We start from the raw sequence: 18,115 nt of genomic DNA, 5'->3' as shown, positions 1-18,115 counted from the left end.
ACGAGGATATAAAGTTATAATAGCAATTTCACTTGCAATCGTTAAGCAAGCTCGGTGTATTCGCTCGCTTGTGAAAGAGAGATTCATCCGTTTTGCTTTGAGGCTGCCTTAAAGCGGCTTCAAAGAACATCAAGCTTAGGTAACAATAGAATATATTAACGAAATGTCGTTTTCGAACATTCTTCCATTACGAGAAAGCTTGCTCGTGAATTTCGATGCTGTAATATTTATTATAGTACATTTTTTATTGAAATACATTCAATTTTAAATATTATGCATCTTTTGGATAACGAGAAGTTTTTTCAATTTTCTCTAATTTTCTAACTCTCTAATTTCCTAGTTCTCTAATTTCCCAACTCTTTAATCTCCCAACTCTCTAATTTCCCAAATCTCAAAACTCCCAATTCTCAGATCTTTCAATTCTCTAATTTCCCATTTCTCTAATTTCCTGATTCTCTAATTTCCCAACTCTTTAATTTCCTAATTCTATAATTTCCTGATTCTCTGATTTCCCAACTCTCTAATACCCTAACTCTCTAATTTCCCATTTCTCCAATTTCCAAATTCTCTAATTTCCCAAATCTCAAATCTTCAAATTCTCAAATCTCCCAATTCTCAGATCTTTCAGTTCTCTAATTTCCCAGTTCACTAATTTCCTGATTCTCTAATTTCCCAACTCTCTAATTTCCTAATTCTCTAATTTCCCAGTTCACTAATTTCTTGATTCTCTAATTTCCCAACTCTCTATTCCCCCAGTTCTCTAATTTCCCAGTTCACTAATTTCCTAATTCTCTAATTTCCCAACTCTCTAATTTCCTAACTCTCTAATTACCCAGTTCTCTAATTTCCCAAATCTCAAATCTCTCAGTTCTCTAATTTCCCATGTCTCTAATTTCCTGATTCTCTAATTTCCCAACTCTCTAATTTTCTAACTCTCTAATTACTCAATTCCAAATTTCCGAATTCCGAAATCTCCAAATTGCGAACCTCCTTCACCATAAAGCAAGAAGGTAAAAAACCAGGATCACGGAAAGTTAATTAAAAATTATCGTGGAATCTCGACAAGAATATCGATGTGTACCATGCCTCGCCGCAAAGTTTAAATCGCCGTAAGCATGGTGCCCCTCTCTTCCCATAGCGTGTACGATTTTATTAAATCTCCGGGCTCGATGTAATGTCTCGGTTGCTTGTTAAGCGCAAGGCGAGTCTCTCAACGCTGACGTAATCGTGTTTCATCCCCGAAGAAAGGAAAGAAGAGGGAGAAAAAAGAAAGGAGAAGAAAAAAGGAGGAGGAGGAAAATTCCTCGAAGGAAATCCGTGAGGGAGCGTGTTATCAGGCTTGCTATGAAACTTTCCAGATTCGCCTATAAAGCACCACCGATCGGATTAAAATAGAAACGAGACGTTGTATTTCGAGTCGTTTGCACGGCTAGAGTTTCTCGCGGGCAAACATGGACGCCATTACCATTTCTAATATTAACACATTTTGAGCGGGAACGCTACTAATATCTCACTTACCGACGTTTACTGCCGAATTATTAATGTTAGCTTTGATACGTGCAATATAGTGAGATGGAAATGCAGAATTATATTTAGTGTGTCAAGAGGCAAATGTGTGTAATGAGACAATTTTTACAGCTGATTGTTTATTTTAGGGTTTTTCAGTTTTGGGAATTTTTACATTTGGAAGTTGTATTTTTGGATTTTTTTTATTTGTAGACTTTGAATTTGGAATTTAAATTTTTGTGGGTTTTCGATTTTAGAAGTTTTTGTATGTACGAATTTTTGTTTTAATTTTACTATATCTTCAAATTTTTGAAGTCTCAAATTATAATTTCGAGTTTTCAAATTAGCTAACTTTTAAATTTGCAAAAATCATCAATTTTCCAATTCTCAAGTTTTAAATTCGCAGATTTTGCATTTTTCTAATTTCCCAATTCGTTAATTTCCCAACTTTCTAATTTCCCATTTCTATAATTTCCCAATTCTGTAATTTTCAATTTTTTAATTTCCCATTTCTTTAATTTTCCAATTCTCTAATTTCCCAGCTCTTTAATTTCCCAATTCTTTAATTTGCCAGTTTTTTAATTTCCCATTTCTCTAATTTCCCAATTCTCTAATTTCCTCATTCTCAAATCCCCAAATTCTCAAATACCCAATTTCTTAAATCTCCAGAATCTCCAATTTTCCCAAATTCTCAAATCCCCAAGTTCTCCAAAATCCCCAAATTCTCAAAATCCCCAATTTCCCAAAAATCCCCAAATTCTCAAATTTCCCCAAATCCCCAAATTTCATATCTCCCACTTTCTAACCCATCAACTCTCCAATTCTCCAAATTCCAGCTTTCTGGCTCCTCAATTTCCAAATCTCCATTTCTCCTCGAGAATAAAGTTCCGTCGATCAAGCATCGTGACATTACACGATATTCCTTTCGCCCGACTCAATTTAGTACTTCGTCGTGCAAGCAAATGTCGTTACACCATTTAAAACCGGGTAATTCTGCAATGTACGTTAAATGAATCTTTCAAGCACTCATTCCTTTCTATTAATAATCACTTGTTAAGTGTTACAAGGAACATAGAACCGTAAGAGTCATAGATTCCACGAAAAGTGCGGCCGTTAAAGTATTAACACGTTTACTGGCACAGTAGATATGAACTAGCATAGTCAGACACGCTATAATTGCAGTTATACTTTCCGGATACGACCGTTCTAGTTTTAAATTTAACTTTTATACTTGTTTACATCTTCACCACTTCTGGCTACATAAACACAAATTTTATATGGAAAGATAATACTTTTCGACGTATTTTCTTTGTGTATTTACTTAGGTGTTTCGTTTTGAATGCTAAGAAATATATTCTTGAGATAAAATACCTTTACTTCAGTAGATTTATTGAAATATCGACTTACTGGACGTCTTTTGAAGTATCAAAATTTGTTGTAAACACTGTATTAATTGTTGAACCTTGAAATATTACTGAAGTTGATGTATTTATGTCTAAATGTTGTATATAAATATTTTTTTTTACTGTACTTAAACTCTTCCGTACGCACTTGTGGTGCGCGTGCGCGGTATGTCACTGCGCATGCGCCGTATGCGCGGTATGTCCACTGCGCATGCGCCGCCTGCGCACCACGCTTGCGCGTTACTGTAGCTGTTCGAAAGATACTTTAAAAGTTATAAAAACTTGATAAATGCTTTGAATATCAGCTACATTTGGAACCTGAACAATTAAATTATATAATACAATTAAATTTACATTGTTATTTATCCATATTGTAGTTATTTTTCTTTTCTATTTCTTCTTATGAACGGAATTTAAATAGATTAATAAAGCTAATAAAAATTCGTCTATTATGTTTGAGGGTTTTGTTTGAGACCGTCATTTAATATTGTTGTTACTTAATATAAGTTTCTGTTAATTCTATAAAACTAATGCATCGTACTGAATTGTATTCAACCATTCATCTTCTTAAAGGAAAGTTTCTGCGTATACGACTGTTCACTTCTATTTATACCTCTAAATATCATAATCCTAGTAATAATAAAGTGATTAAAGCGTTCGTGTTATGATGTTGAGTCACACCCGATGCATACAGCCTTTTTCGAAGTTTCTGCGTTGCTGTCTTATTTCAACCTCTTACGTAATTACGCAAACAAAGAAGCTTTGTATGAGAATTCCTGTATAGAAACAGTTCCCTGCTTCATTGTGACACTCGAAAAGAGTCACCAAGCAAGAATTTCAGCAAGTTTATAAATATCGTTTATTGAAAACGTTCCTTGTTAACTATAATTATCAACACAATACGATACACAAATTGTATACGAGTTTCATTCGTATTTCTATTTTTAAACAAGCTTATGAATCAAATTAAATCTGACAATTATACACATTGAGAGTAAATAACGTGTTTAAATAATTTTATTTAAACAGAAAATATATGCGTAACAGTATTAATTTAATAAAATAGCAATAATACAGTTTGTTACCGGAAAAAATAATTTCATTTCACTATACAAATTTTTTTCATTTCCTTAAAACAAAAAACTCAAAAAATTATTATCTTAACAATTCTGTATATTTTACTTTTCTACATTTGTACAGTGTTTCAGTATATTTTTAGGAGTCCAAAAATTTCGAGTGCAGATATTTTTCGTACTTAATCCCGCAGCAGTAAAATTTTTTCCTCGCAAAAATTTTCTCTAAAAAAATTGGAAAGGCGAGGGGTTAAATTGTTGTAACGATAAGTGTTACAAGAGGGGGTGTTGAAATTAGACGCGTTTAAGAAGTTCCGAGGGAAAAGCAGGAGAGTCTCGCACGATCGATAGAGCGGCGTGGTTTTCTCTGACAAAAGTTGCGTTATATATTTCCTGAAAGTATGTTTTATCGGACCATTGATCGTGTCTGTGAGCTAAATCCGATTAACTTCTAAGGCGCTGCGAAGGTCGATATTGCTGTACCTACACTGCTTTGCAAAAGGGTATTCAGCAACGGCGGTATGTTCACGGTTAAAATAAACATAGTTTTCATGAGACAAGAAAATAGCACAGTGTGGATATTGGCGAATTTTTAACGAGCCACCAACAGAAATGTAGGATGGACAAGTTAGTTGACCGAGTGTAAACTTCAACGGTACGAACAAGTTGACTGTCACTGTGACAGTAAGTATGTCTGTCACGGTACAGTCTAGAGAAAATGTTATTTCTCTAGGAAAAAATAACAGTTTCGATCAATTTCTATCACTAATGCAGTTTTATAGATTTTTCAGAACTTTACAATTTGGGAATATGGGTACTTGAGGATATGGGGATTTTGAGATTATCGATCTAGGGATTTTGGGATTAGTGAATGTTGGGTTAAGGGATTTTTGAATTTGGGAGTTTAGGTATTTTGGAATTTGAGGATTTTGAGATTTATTCATTTTTAGAACTTTACAATTTGGGAATATAGGTACTTGAGAATATGGGGATTTTGAGATTATCGATCTAGGGATTTTGGGATTAGTGAATGTTGGGTTAAGGGATTTTTGTACTTAGGAATTTAGGTATTTTGGAATTGGAGGCTTTTGAGATTTTATACATTTTTAGAACTTTACAATTTCGAAATATAGGTACTTGAGAATATGGGAATTTTGAGACTATCGATCTAGGGATTTTGGGATTAGTGAATGTTGGGTTAAGAGATTTTTGTACTTAGGAATTTAGGTATTTTAGAATTGGAGGATTTTGAGATTTTACACATTTTTAGAACTTTACAATTTCGGAATATAAGTACTTGAGAATATGGGAATTTTGAGACTATCGATCTAGGGATTTTGGGATTAGTGAATGTTGGGTTAAGGGATTTTTGAACTTAGGAGTTTAGATATTTTGGAATTGGAGGATTTTTTTTTGGATTTAGTGATTTTTTTATTTTAGGATTTAGGGATATTAGGGTTTTGGATCTAGGGATTTCTGAATTTATGAATTTGAGGTTCTTGTGATTGTTATCTAGGAATATTGGGATTTAGGAATTTGGGAAACATAGAATTCTTGATCTAGGGAATTTTTGGATGCAGAGGTTTTTGTATCTAGGGATTTATAAATCTTGCAGTTTTCAAACTAGGGATTTTATGATCAAAGAATGTTGGAACCTAAGAACTTTTGATGTAGGAAACTTTTGATCTGGGGATATTTCATCAAGGGATGTTTGATTTAGGGATATTGGAATTTAGAGATATTCGGATCTAGAGACATTTGATCTAGGGATATTTAATCTGGAGATGATTGTCCTATGGACTTTTGTATCTAGATATTTGTTAATCTAGGGATTTTTTAATCTTCCGACTTCTGGATCTAAGTTATTAGCATCTAGGGAGTTTTCAACATATTTTTGGCATCTAGAGATTTTAGGTTCTAGAGATTTTTTAATTTTATGATCTTTGGTTCTAGGTTATTGGTATTTGCGGATTTTAGAAACTTCACATTTTTTTATTCAGATATGGTTGGATCTAGGGATTTTTTAATCATGGATATTGGTATTTTAGTATTTATGAATTCCTAGTTCTTACTATTTTCCACCTGAGAAATGAAATATAGATTGCTAATCTGAGAATTGAAAAGTATAGGGATTTTTGTATTTCGAGATGTTGTGGTCTAATGCTATTTGGATCTAGTGGTTTCACTATCTAGTTTCAATAGGAAAATTGGCCTTTACCAAAACTAATAGTGGAAAATCATTTTCATGTACTCTTGATTAATTAGCAACATACTTGATCCTTCAAAAAATGCAAAATGCGGATCCTCATTAAACAAACCACCTCATAAATTGTTATTTAAACGAAGTACGATTTCCTCACAATTAACAACCACGTCCCTTATTAATCTCGATCAACAATGGCGATAAAGCAGAAGGTTGAGAGTCCCTGTTCGAGGCTCGAAACTGCAGTACTTGCAAGATGCATCAATAATGCAGTGTTTGACGAACTTATTCCCGAACGAAGCAGACGGGGTCCTAAACTCCCGGAGAATATAAACCTCTTAAAGAAATATTCAATCTGTGAGATTGCAAAATCGGAAGATTACAGGGTGAAACAAGTAGCCGGAAGACAGGTAAGGGCGGACGCCAGATAAAATCCTTTATCGATACGAAGCGACTCTACAAAATCCTTTAAACGTCTTTCGATCTCTTCCTCGGACAAGTCGGTAATTTTTTTGTCACTAGCGGCGAGTTAGCGTACAAACGTAGCGAGGACGATCCGATAAGGCGGAATATCTTTAACAGCGAGACAAGCTCGATTTCGATCCTTTGATCGTCGCCCTCGGGTCAGAGTCGCATTCAAAGCATTCGGGCTGTTTCGTCGAATACTTTTAGCCGAAAATCGAACGCTTCTCTATGGACGGTCCGATATTTCAGTTTCTTCGAATGATGGACGCTTTGTGGGGATGGTTGGAATGTATGGTGGTGATGGTGGTTCTGATAGATATAGGGTGCTTCAGAAATATGTGTTCTTTAAAGGATGTTTTAATGTATTAGAAATTTATCTGCGGCAGGGAGGCAGTTTTTGTAGATTCTTTGATTCTTAAGTTTTAGGTACACTTTGCAAAATTAGAGTATTTGGGTATTTTGGGATTTTTGGGGATATTTAAGATATTTGGGACGTAGGAGATATTATGGATATTTGGGATATGTAGGATATTTAGGATATTTAGGATATTTAGCATAATTGGAATATTCGGAAATTTAGGGATATTTGGAATATTTGAAATATTTAGAATATTTGGAAATTTAGGAACATTTGGAACATTTGGAAATTTAGGGACATTTGGAGTATTTGAAATATTTAGAAATTTAGGGATATTTGGAACATTTGGAATATTTAGAATATTTTTAAATTTAGGGACATTTGGAACATTGGGAAATTTAGGGATATTTGAAGTATTTGGAAATTTAGGGATATTTGAAATATTTGGAAATTTAGGGATATTTGGAACATGTGAAAATTTAGGAATATTTGAAATATTTGGAAATTTAGGGATATTTGGAATATTTGGAAATTTAGGGATATTTGAAATATTTGGAAATTTAGGGACATTTGGAACATGTGGAAATTTAGGGATATTTGAAGTATTTGGAAATTTAGGGATATTTGAAATATTTGGAAATTTAGGGACATTTGGAACATGTGGAAATTTAGGAATATTTGAAATATTTGGAAATTTAGGGATATTTGGAATATTTGGAAATTTAGGGATATTTGAAATATTTTGAATATTTGGAATATTAAGAAATTTAGGGAAATTTGGGATTTTTTGGATATTTGGTAATTTTGGGGATATTTATAATATTTGTAATATTTAGGAAATTTGAAAACAGGAATATTTGGAATATTTTGGATATTTAGAAGTTTAGGTAAATTTGGAAAATTTTGGATACATGGAGTATTGGGGATATTTGGAAATTTTGGAATATTTAGACTATTTAGGATATTTCGAAATTTAGGGATATTTAGGATACCTGGGATATTTGGAGTATTTGGAATATTTATTATAGAATATTTGAAAATGTAGGAATATTTGGAGTATTTGGAATATTTAGGATATTTAAAAATGTAGGAATATTTGAAGTAATTTGGATATTTAGAAATTTAAGGATATTTGGAAATTTATGGATATTTCAAATATTTAGGGAATTTTTGAATTTTTAAAATTCTCATATACTTGAGATATTTTAAATTTCGTAAATTCTTGAATATTCAAGTCTCTCTAAATTTTAATATTTTTTTTCACTATAAAAAATGTTATATATTACTACAATTTCATTCTATATAAACATATATATTTATACAATCGTCCTACATTGTACATACTTGTATAATTTCAAACCTTCCAAAATCACCCCATTAAGTTCACCATATTAAAAAGCACACTTCCACCATATATTTCATACACGTAAACCAACCTTTTCGTCATATCTAACAATTTTCGGTTTGTTAGCACTTGCGATAGACACAGTGGGGAACAGATTCGAGCATCAAAATGGTTAGTATCTATAGGGGTTAGAGCATTCGTTTGCAAAGGAGACGCCATTGTGAAGAGCAACGGCCGATCCTTTGGCTTTATGGAGCGAGCGTCGACGAATTTTGGCGGCCGTCACTGTCCCAGAGGGCTCGTTTAATTTTTAATTAACCTCGTGGAACACTGCTGTACCAGAACCCGTCGAAACCCACTGTTTCGTATTAAAACACAGTTCTATCTTAAAACCGAATATATTAGCTTATTCGCTAAATTCGCTTTTCTACTATTTATTCTGCTTCCTCTCAATTCTTTTAATTTTGTTCAACTGTTTTTAGCTTTGCTGATTTATTTCTCTGACAGACATTTTTTTAAGTGATTTCTATCTTTAGATATTTTTGAGTGATCTTTTTTCTTCGCCAATTTTTATTTTTGGACGAACTGTTGTGCAATTTTTATTTTTGAAGTGTTTGTGTTTTTAAAATTCTACATTTTTAACATTTTTTGGTGAACGTTTTTTATCAACGATTTCTTTCTTTGACGTTTTTTTAGTTTCTTTAGTAATTTTTTTTATTGATTTCTTTTTGTCAGTATTTTTTATTTCTACACAATTTTTTTTTTATTAGAAAAAAAATTGTAAAAGGTTTTTTTTCGGTGATTGATTTGTTGAACAAGTTTTTTTGGTAATAACTTTTTTTTAACAATTTCCTTCTCCAATAACTTTCTTTTTCTAATAATTCTGTAAAACTATTTTTTTGAAATAGTTTTGAACGAAAAATGCGGTAAAAAATTCTTAACCCAATTGATGTTTAGTTTGATTAAAAATTGTTATTCGGTAAATTTTAATAAATAATACCGGAGGATCGAAATTTGTGGCTCGTGAATTTAGTTGCCAATCATAGAATAATATCGGAATCCAATATTTTCCCTATAACAAATTTTAATCGATAAAAATATTGAATCACTACAGAGAGTTCAAAGGTTTGCTATGTGTTACGAACGAACTAATATTAAACATACAAAAACATCAAAAACGATTCTCAATAATATTCAACATTCTTAGCAAAATTTTTATTTACTTTAAATAATAATAATCCTCAAAAAAAGTGATTATTTCAATAAAATAATAAATGTGAGCTGTGTTAATTAAACAAAAATAATTCAAAAACGAAAATCATCCAAATTTACGTTACAACTCAAACGTACCTAAATATCCTCCCCTAAACTTCCTTTTCCTGTATCAACCCTAAATCATCTTCCCTGGTTGTTACCCGACCCAAACTTCCTTTTCCTGCATCAACCCTGAATAGAAACAAAAATTCTCTAAAGCACTGCTCACCGAAAGTAATAATTTTACGCAAATAACTTAAACATACCTAAATAACCTCCCCTAAATTTCCTTTTCCTATATCAACTCTAAATCACCCGCAGATTGTTACTCGACCCATCTTCCTTTTCCTACATCAGTTTTAAATGAAGGAACCTAACCTAACCCTAAGTGGTGTAAAGAAGTAAAAATTCTTTAGAACAATGTTTAATGAAAATTATAATTTTACGCAAACAATTTAAACAAATTTAAATATCCTCCCTTAAACTTGCTTTTTCTATAACAAACTTAATCTGGATTGCTACTCGAATTTCCTTCTTCTGCATCAACTTTGAATGAAGGAACCTAACCTAACCCTAAGTTGTGCAAAGAAGTAAAAATTCCTTAAAACAAAGTTTAATGAAAATTATAATTTTACGCAAATAATTTAAACAAATTTAAATAAGCTCTCTGAAACTTTCTTTTTTTATATCAACCTTAATCTGGATTGCAACTCGAATTTCCTTTTTCTTCATCAACTTTGAATGAAGGAACCTAATCTAACTTTAAGTGGTTGAAAGAAGTAAAAATTCTCTAACACAATATTTAATGAAAATTATAATTTTAAGTAAACAATTTAAACAAGCTTAAATAACCTCCTCCAAACATCCATTTTCTATTTCAATTCTGAATTACGTCACCAGATGGCGACCCAAGCTTCCTTTTCCTGCATCATCTTAAATGAAGGAACCTAACCTAATCTTAAATGGAGGAAAGAAGTCAAAATTCTCTAAAATATTGCTCACCGAAAATAATTTTACACAAACTATTTGAATAAACTTAAATAACCTTAAACTTCTCTTTTTTATATCAACCATAATTCTCTGGATTGCGACCCAAGTTTCCTTTTGCTGCCATCTTAAACGAAGGAATCTAAACTAACCTTAAATATACGAAAGAAGTAAAAATTCTCAAAGCACTGTTCACCGCAAATGATTTTACGCAATTAATTTGAATAAACCTAAATAACCTTCCTTAAACCTAAAGAATCTCTCTCAAATATCCTTTTTCTATATCAACCATAATCCCCCACACTGTGACACAAACTTCCCTTTGCTGGCAGCTTAAATAAAGGAATCCAACCTAACCTTAAATATAGAAAAGAAGTAAAAATTCTCAAAGCACTGTTCACCGCAAATGATTTTACGCAATTAATTTGAATAAACCTAAATAACCTCCCTTGAACCTAAAGAATCTCTCTCAAATATCCTTTTTCTCTATCATCTAACCATAACCCAGATTGCGATCCAAACTTCCTTTCCCTGCCATCTCAAACAAAGGAACTAAACCCTAAATGTAGAAAAGCAAAAATTCTCCAAAGCACTGTACCGAAAATACTTTACACAATTAACTGGAATAAACCCAAATAACCTTCCCAAAACTTCCCTCTCCTATCTACCCTAACCCAGATTGCGAAACTTCCTGCACCAACCTTGAATGAAAGAATCCTAAGTATAGAAAGGGAGCAAACTTTGCAAAACATTGTTCCCCGAAAATGATAATTTTTCATTACAACGTACACGAAACAAGTCCGTCTTGTTTCGACAACAATCGATGCACGACTTCATTCCCCGAAGACTCCGATCTCGAAAAAATCTTCGGACAAAAAAAGTTCGAAGAGAATCGCGATTAGTGGCCCATCTTTCAGCAAAAAGGATGACCCATTTGAAACGAGCTTGAGGCAAACGGCAGGCAGGGCTAGGAACAGAGGAGGATTCTAGATTACCTCGCGGAAATCCGTCCTCGCCGACTGGCCAGGCTTCCGTACGTTGTTACAAAGCTGAAATACGCTGAACAGAGAAAACTGGCGGTGGTTCTTCGGCTTCTCTGCCGTTTGCTCATCGGTTTTCCTCGTTTCTTCCTCCTCTCTTTTTTTTTATTCTTTTTTTCTTAGTTATATCGTCGCTTTCGTTTGTCTCGATCGCTGAAAATGCGGCGTGCATTGTCTATTTTTTTGCTCTCTTTCCGCGTCTGCCTGGAAACTTGCGTTGTCGACCAGTTCGCGACGGATCCTGTATAGGAGTTCGATATTGTGGGCCAAGCGACTTTGTCCGACGGGATACGGCAAATATTAACTTTCAGACCGTTGAAAACCGAGATCCAGGGCTACGTTATAAACCCGATTGGTTGCGATTTATCAGAGGGAAAAAACGAGAGAGGGGAACCTTTCAAAGAACCTCGGATGATCGCATTGTAATCGTTCACGTTACACGTTCGATTCTGTCGAGCAACTTTTATAGCTAACTTTTGTGAGCTACCAAGGTTTAGAATTGCAACGTACCTTTTTCTGCGATCTTTTTAACTTGTTATCTGTGATTTGTGGAGGGAGGATCGAGAGGTTGGCGTGAGGCTTTGTTGGGATGTAGCGAAGTTATTCGAAATTTGGATGAAATTGAGGATTTATGAGCTTGGTAGGGATTGGGGGATATTTCGGATATTTGGAATTAATGATATTACAATTTTTAGGGTATCTATTTGGGGTTTGAGGATATTTGGGATATTTGGGGTATTTGGGACATTTGTGGTTTTTGGGACATTTGGAATATTTGCAGGATTTGGAGTATTAGGGACATTTGGGACATGTGGAATATTTGGGATATGTGGAACTTTGGGATATGTGGAATACTGGGATATGTGAAATATTGAGATATGTGGAATTTTGGGATATGTAAAATATTGAGATATGTGGAATTTTGGGATATGTGGAATTTTGGAATACTGGGATATGTGGAATTTTTACACGTTTGGAAATTTGATATCTTAAGATGTGTGGGAGATTAAGATATGTTGAACCTTGAGATATTTCATTACTTAGAATATGTGGAACCTTGACATATCCTTGGGATATGTGGAACCTTTGGATGTGTGGAATTTTTGAATATGTGAAATCCTTGGATATGTGGAACTTTTAGATATGTGAAACTTCAGCATGTGTGGAACCATATGTTATTTGGTATCTTACAATATTAGAACTTTAGGATATATGGAACCTTTGGATATGTGAAACTTCATCATACGTGGAACCATATGTTATTTGGTATCCTACAATATTATAACTTCAGGATATGTAGATTTTTACGATATGTGAAACGTTGACATATGTAGAACTTTAGGATATGTAGAACCTTGAGATATTTGGTAACACAGGATATGTGTAATCGTAGGATCAAATCCTTCGGATATGTAAAATGTTGGGATATGTGGTAACGCATATGTAGAAGCGTGTGGCATTTGATATCTCAGAATATGTAGAACTTTGTGATGCTAGATCTCCACGATATGTGAAATACTAGCATATGTAAAAATTTAGGATATATGGAACCTTGAGACGTTTGATAATTTAGGGTATGTGTAATCGTAGGATCAAGTCTTTGGGATACGTGGAACTTTAAAAAATATGAAACCTTTGTATACAGAACCTTCTACATACTTCTGCATGCACCTTGACATATGTAGATGTGGGATACGTGAAACCTAGAAGTAGTTGGTCTCTTGGTATATGTGAAACCATAGGATGTAGGACCTTGAGACACACGAAACCTTGAAGTGTTGCAAACTTACATGAAACTTTGTACCATTTTGAAATTACCATAAAACAGAATAATACACATCCTTAATTGTACAGTACAATTACTATAACTTGAACACTGATTAACGTATCTGCATTTTTTCACATGTTGCACATTTTTCCTTGGCACTTTAAATAATAACCCAGAAGACAAAAATTCGCAAGAAACTAATAGAAGCATTAATTACGGAATCAGTGACAGCTATCAGTTCTCAGTGTACCCAAAATAAAAACTGCTGGAAAAAGTGAATCCGTATGAATACGTATTAAGGGTCCATTCACAGTGATGTGGAGAAACAGTGGGACGGTTCTCTTGAAGTCGTAATCGAGCGAAAGGGGGAGGCGAGTGAGGGATAAGAGGGTGAGAAAACAGGGGCGAGGATTGGGAAGAGGGACGACAGAAGCGTTTCGTCGGAAGGATTTCGGTGGTTTAGGTCGGACGAGAGGAGATCACGAGACTTCCGTGTTACACCCTTCTCTCGAGACTGTAAGCTTGTCTCGGGATATGCTTCAAGTTACACCAAAGTCTTCCCGCCTATTTTTAACGCGTCCTTCCTTTCACCCCCGTGATATCACACCTTCTGATTATCCTCCAACTTATCCACCATTTTGCGCAATTTCGAACGTTTATTTTTCCTGGTTCTTATATGTGAGGCTTGACTTATTTGTAACGGGGAAGGAACACGAAGTATATCTTATGTAGTGACACGAGTTATATAATATTACATATGTAATATAACATATGTGTGATGGTGTACAAATTTATATTGTACCTTTATAATTTTTGTTACGTTTTATATATAGTATCTAGTGTGTGTAATATATAGCATGTGTAACATATATTTGGTACTATTAATATACGTATGTAACATATGCACATATATGTAACATACTGGTACTATTGTAGTATCATACTACATTATTATATTATTATAATACCTTATACTAGTAGGTACTGTTTTAGTATTACAACCACTATTATATATGGTATCTAGTATGTGTACATATGTAACATACTGGTACTATTATAGTATCATACTACATTATTATAGTATTACAATACCTTATACTAGTAGGTACTGTTTTAGTATTACAACCACTATTATATATGGTATCTAGTATGTATAACATATAGCATATGTAACATATGTATATGTATGTAATATACTAGTACTATTATAGTATCATACTACATTATTATAGTATTACAGCACTTGTATACTACTAGCTACTGTTATAGTACTACAACCACTACTACATATGTGTAATATTACACATATCTTATTATATGCATATGCATGTATACATATGTATGTAACATACTGGTACTGTTATAGTATCATACTACATTATTATAGTATTACAGTACCTGTATACTACTAGATATTATTGTAGTATTACAACCACTATTACATATGTGTAATATTACACATATCTTAACACGTGCATACGTATGTATACATATGTATGTGACATACTTGTACTATTATAGTATCATACTACATTATTATAGTATTACAGGACCTGTATACTACTAGCTACTATTATAGTACTACAATCACTATTACATATGTGTAAAATTACACATATGTTATATTTTGTAATTTTTCATCTATGGGGCGTATAAGGAACTCAATGTCTCTATACAAGTTTTGTATAAGAAAATATCATTGATTAAACAATTTATTATACATTTTCTATTTTTTGAAGTATTTTTATCCATAACTTCACATTTCTCCTAAATTTTCAAATTTTGATGATGCATCACAAAGAAGTCATCTCATACGAAGACATCTCAATTCTTCTATTTTTTACAGAAAATGATTAGCTCTTGACGACCGTAATAAACTGTTCTAAAAATACCCTTTTATAGTTCAATAATCACAGACCGGCTTCACCATAACGAATTGATATATCGACATACGCATTCTTATATATCGCACATCTCTTATAACCAGTCTGTTAATTAGGCGATTCATTATGCGGATGTACTTAAGATAAGGATATCACCGATAAATATTATCATTTCTATTAACTTCTCAATTTCAAATCGATAAATCACACATGTTTTAGATACGTCTCTTATTACATTCGAGTTTATGATACAATCAGTACCAGACAGCATCAAGATTATTTGAAAAACATCCGATACAATATTGTACGTTCGAACAGTAAAATATTTACGTTCAGATATTTCATTACACTTGTAAATATATCTCGAATAAATACGAGAGTTATCGAGGCAGAAGAAATGGAATTTTTAGTTATTTGAATTATCGGAGAAAGAATTAAGCGTCAAATTTCATAAAATATTGCACTTTACAATTTAGTATAATTTATTAGAACAGCGTATGATTTTCAAGGTATATTTTAAAATAGCACTTCCTACGATCGAAATTACCTTCAGAACAAGTTTTCTAATGTCATTAAATTACTTGATGACAAAATTACATAATTACATATCGACTGATAACTGTGACACGTTATGGACATGAGATCAAACTGTAATAAGCAGAATGCAAGCATTTATCGTGTTATTACATCAATTACAACATGGTTACACATTACTAAAACATATCAGTATTTCAAAAAAGTTCAAACACTCCTACACTTAATTGATCACATCCTCTGTTACGTTTAGAAAAATTAATATGTGTATATCTACTTTCAAAAGTGGTGTTCATATAACAGGGAAAAGTCAAGAATTTAGGTCAACATCTTTAAAATTTAAAAACCGCCAGACTTGTGGTCATCCAACCTCCACATGTGGACGTCAGTCTCCACATATGGACGTTCTTCATAAAATATGTGGACGTTAAAGGTGAAGGCAGCAAGGTTTTGGTGCAAGATTTTTTTATCACAAACAGAACAACGTACTTTATATATCAAAAGTAATATCTAGTGGTTCCAAAGTTGGAAAGTTATCCTAAAATGTTAGCATCCACATTTCTGATCATCCCATATCAGGGTATTTTATATCTACTTTTAAAAGTAGCTATACAGTGGTTTTGAAAAGCTTCCCTAATATTTGATGCAGCACTCACTTTTCTGATCATACATGTCATCCACATGTGGACATTGGAGTATGTTCATTACAAAATATGTGGATGTCAAAGGATAAGGTAGCAGCAAAGTTTCATGAACACAAGCCATTAGTGTCCACAACCGTTCCAAACTCATAGTTACCCTAACTCCTAAAATTCGAATAGAACGAGTACCATGTTTTTGATTATCCAGCATCCACATGTGGATATTGACGTACGTCCATCATAAAATAACTGAACGGCACAAGAAGAGAAGGTAACAAGCTTTTGGTGCAAGAATATTCACCAACGGCATAGAACAACGTATTTTATATCCACCTTCAAAAGTAGTGTCCACGACTATTCCAAATTCACAGTAACCCTAACTTGCGAAAACTTGAAAAGTGCTAGTGTCACTTTTCTGATCATCCAACGTCCACATGTGGATAGTGATATATGTCTGTCATAAAATGGATGTTAAAAGAGAAGGTGGCAAGTTTTTGTCTGAAGAATATTCACGAACGGAACACCCTGTATGAGGACGCGGACGATGTGGGCCTGGATGGAAACCGGTCTTGAGGCTCTCTTGAAGTCGTCGACTCGTGACCTTCAAAGCAGAGAGGCACTGCTATGCAGTTACTATGCAATATCGTGGTGCTGCCCGTTGGAGAGAAACAACCCACAAGTTTCTCGTCTTTTACGGTTTGCGAAGTCTATCTCGGTTGGCGCTATCCGTAGCTATCTCAAGACGTTCAGAGAGGGTGAGACGGGGGCGGGAATATAGTTTGTTCCCGAACTTCGAGATATATATGTGTGCACGTATACACGTATATATGTTAGATAGTAAAGCGAAGGAGGAACACGAAGGCTTTCGGTGCTCGATTCGCTCGATTTCTCGACGCGGCACGTTGCGCCACTGCGGAAATTACACGGGAACACGGTTCTTCCGTGTACGTTGGGAAACTGCAAAGTCCGCTGCTGTGTTCCGCCGGAATTGCTCCTTAACCCTTTGCGTGTAATTGTAAACAAATTTTGAGGTCGGGAGGATCGGGGATTGAAATAGTTCGAGATTTCGCGGCTTCTTTTGGGGATACGGATAATGGCGATACCAAGGTTTTCTTGGGGGTGATTCGACGATTGGGGCATTTGGAGTTTGGGGATATTTGGGGTAGTTGGAGATTAGAGATATTTGGGGTAGTCCCAAGGAGAGATATTTCGGGTAGTTGGAGTTTAGGGACATTTGAGAGACCTGGAATTTTGAGATAATTGGAATATTTGGACATTTCGGATTTTATGTGTGGTTGGAGTTTAAGGATATTTGGGGTAGTCGCAAGGAGAGACATTTGGGGCAGTCGCAGTTTAGGGACATTTGAGGTAGCTGGAATTTTGGGATAATTGGAATATTTGGACATTTCGGATTTTATGTGTGGTTGGGATTTAGGGGTACTTGGGGTAGTTGGAATTTAAGGATATTTGGGTTATTTGACATTTAGGGATATTTGGGGTAGTTAGGGTTTAGGATTATTTGGAATAGTTGGAATACTGGGATATGTGGAATATTGGGATATGTGGAATTTTTGGATATGTGGAATATTGGGATATGTGGAATTTTTGGATATGTGGAATTTTGGGATATGTGGAATTTTGAGATATGTAGAACT

The 18,115-nt window shown here is 33.9% G+C and overlaps 1 protein-coding gene across 26 annotated transcripts in view; it reads left to right on the top strand.

The window, feature by feature from the left end:
- The window catches only part of LOC100878152 (protein muscleblind), a 491,425-nt gene that overhangs the window by 57,896 nt on the left and 415,414 nt on the right, over nucleotides 1–18,115 (top strand). Inside the window, exon 4 of one of the 26 annotated variants that reach the window (XM_076540524.1) lies at nucleotides 1,196–1,240. The exons of the other annotated variants lie outside the window; for them this stretch is intronic. Within the exon in view, the coding sequence (XP_076396639.1) occupies nucleotides 1,196–1,225 (30 nt within the window). The 3' untranslated portion in view covers nucleotides 1,226–1,240. Of the gene's footprint in view, nucleotides 1–1,195; nucleotides 1,241–18,115 lie in introns of those variants that run through there. 26 annotated transcript variants of the gene reach the window in all.

Source organism: Megachile rotundata, chromosome 15 (genome assembly GCF_050947335.1).
Source record: "Megachile rotundata isolate GNS110a chromosome 15, iyMegRotu1, whole genome shotgun sequence".
NCBI classification, from domain to species: domain Eukaryota; kingdom Metazoa; phylum Arthropoda; class Insecta; order Hymenoptera; family Megachilidae; genus Megachile; species Megachile rotundata.
Note: the sequence above shows the minus strand (reverse complement) of the source record. Positions and strands in the feature narration are given on the sequence as shown.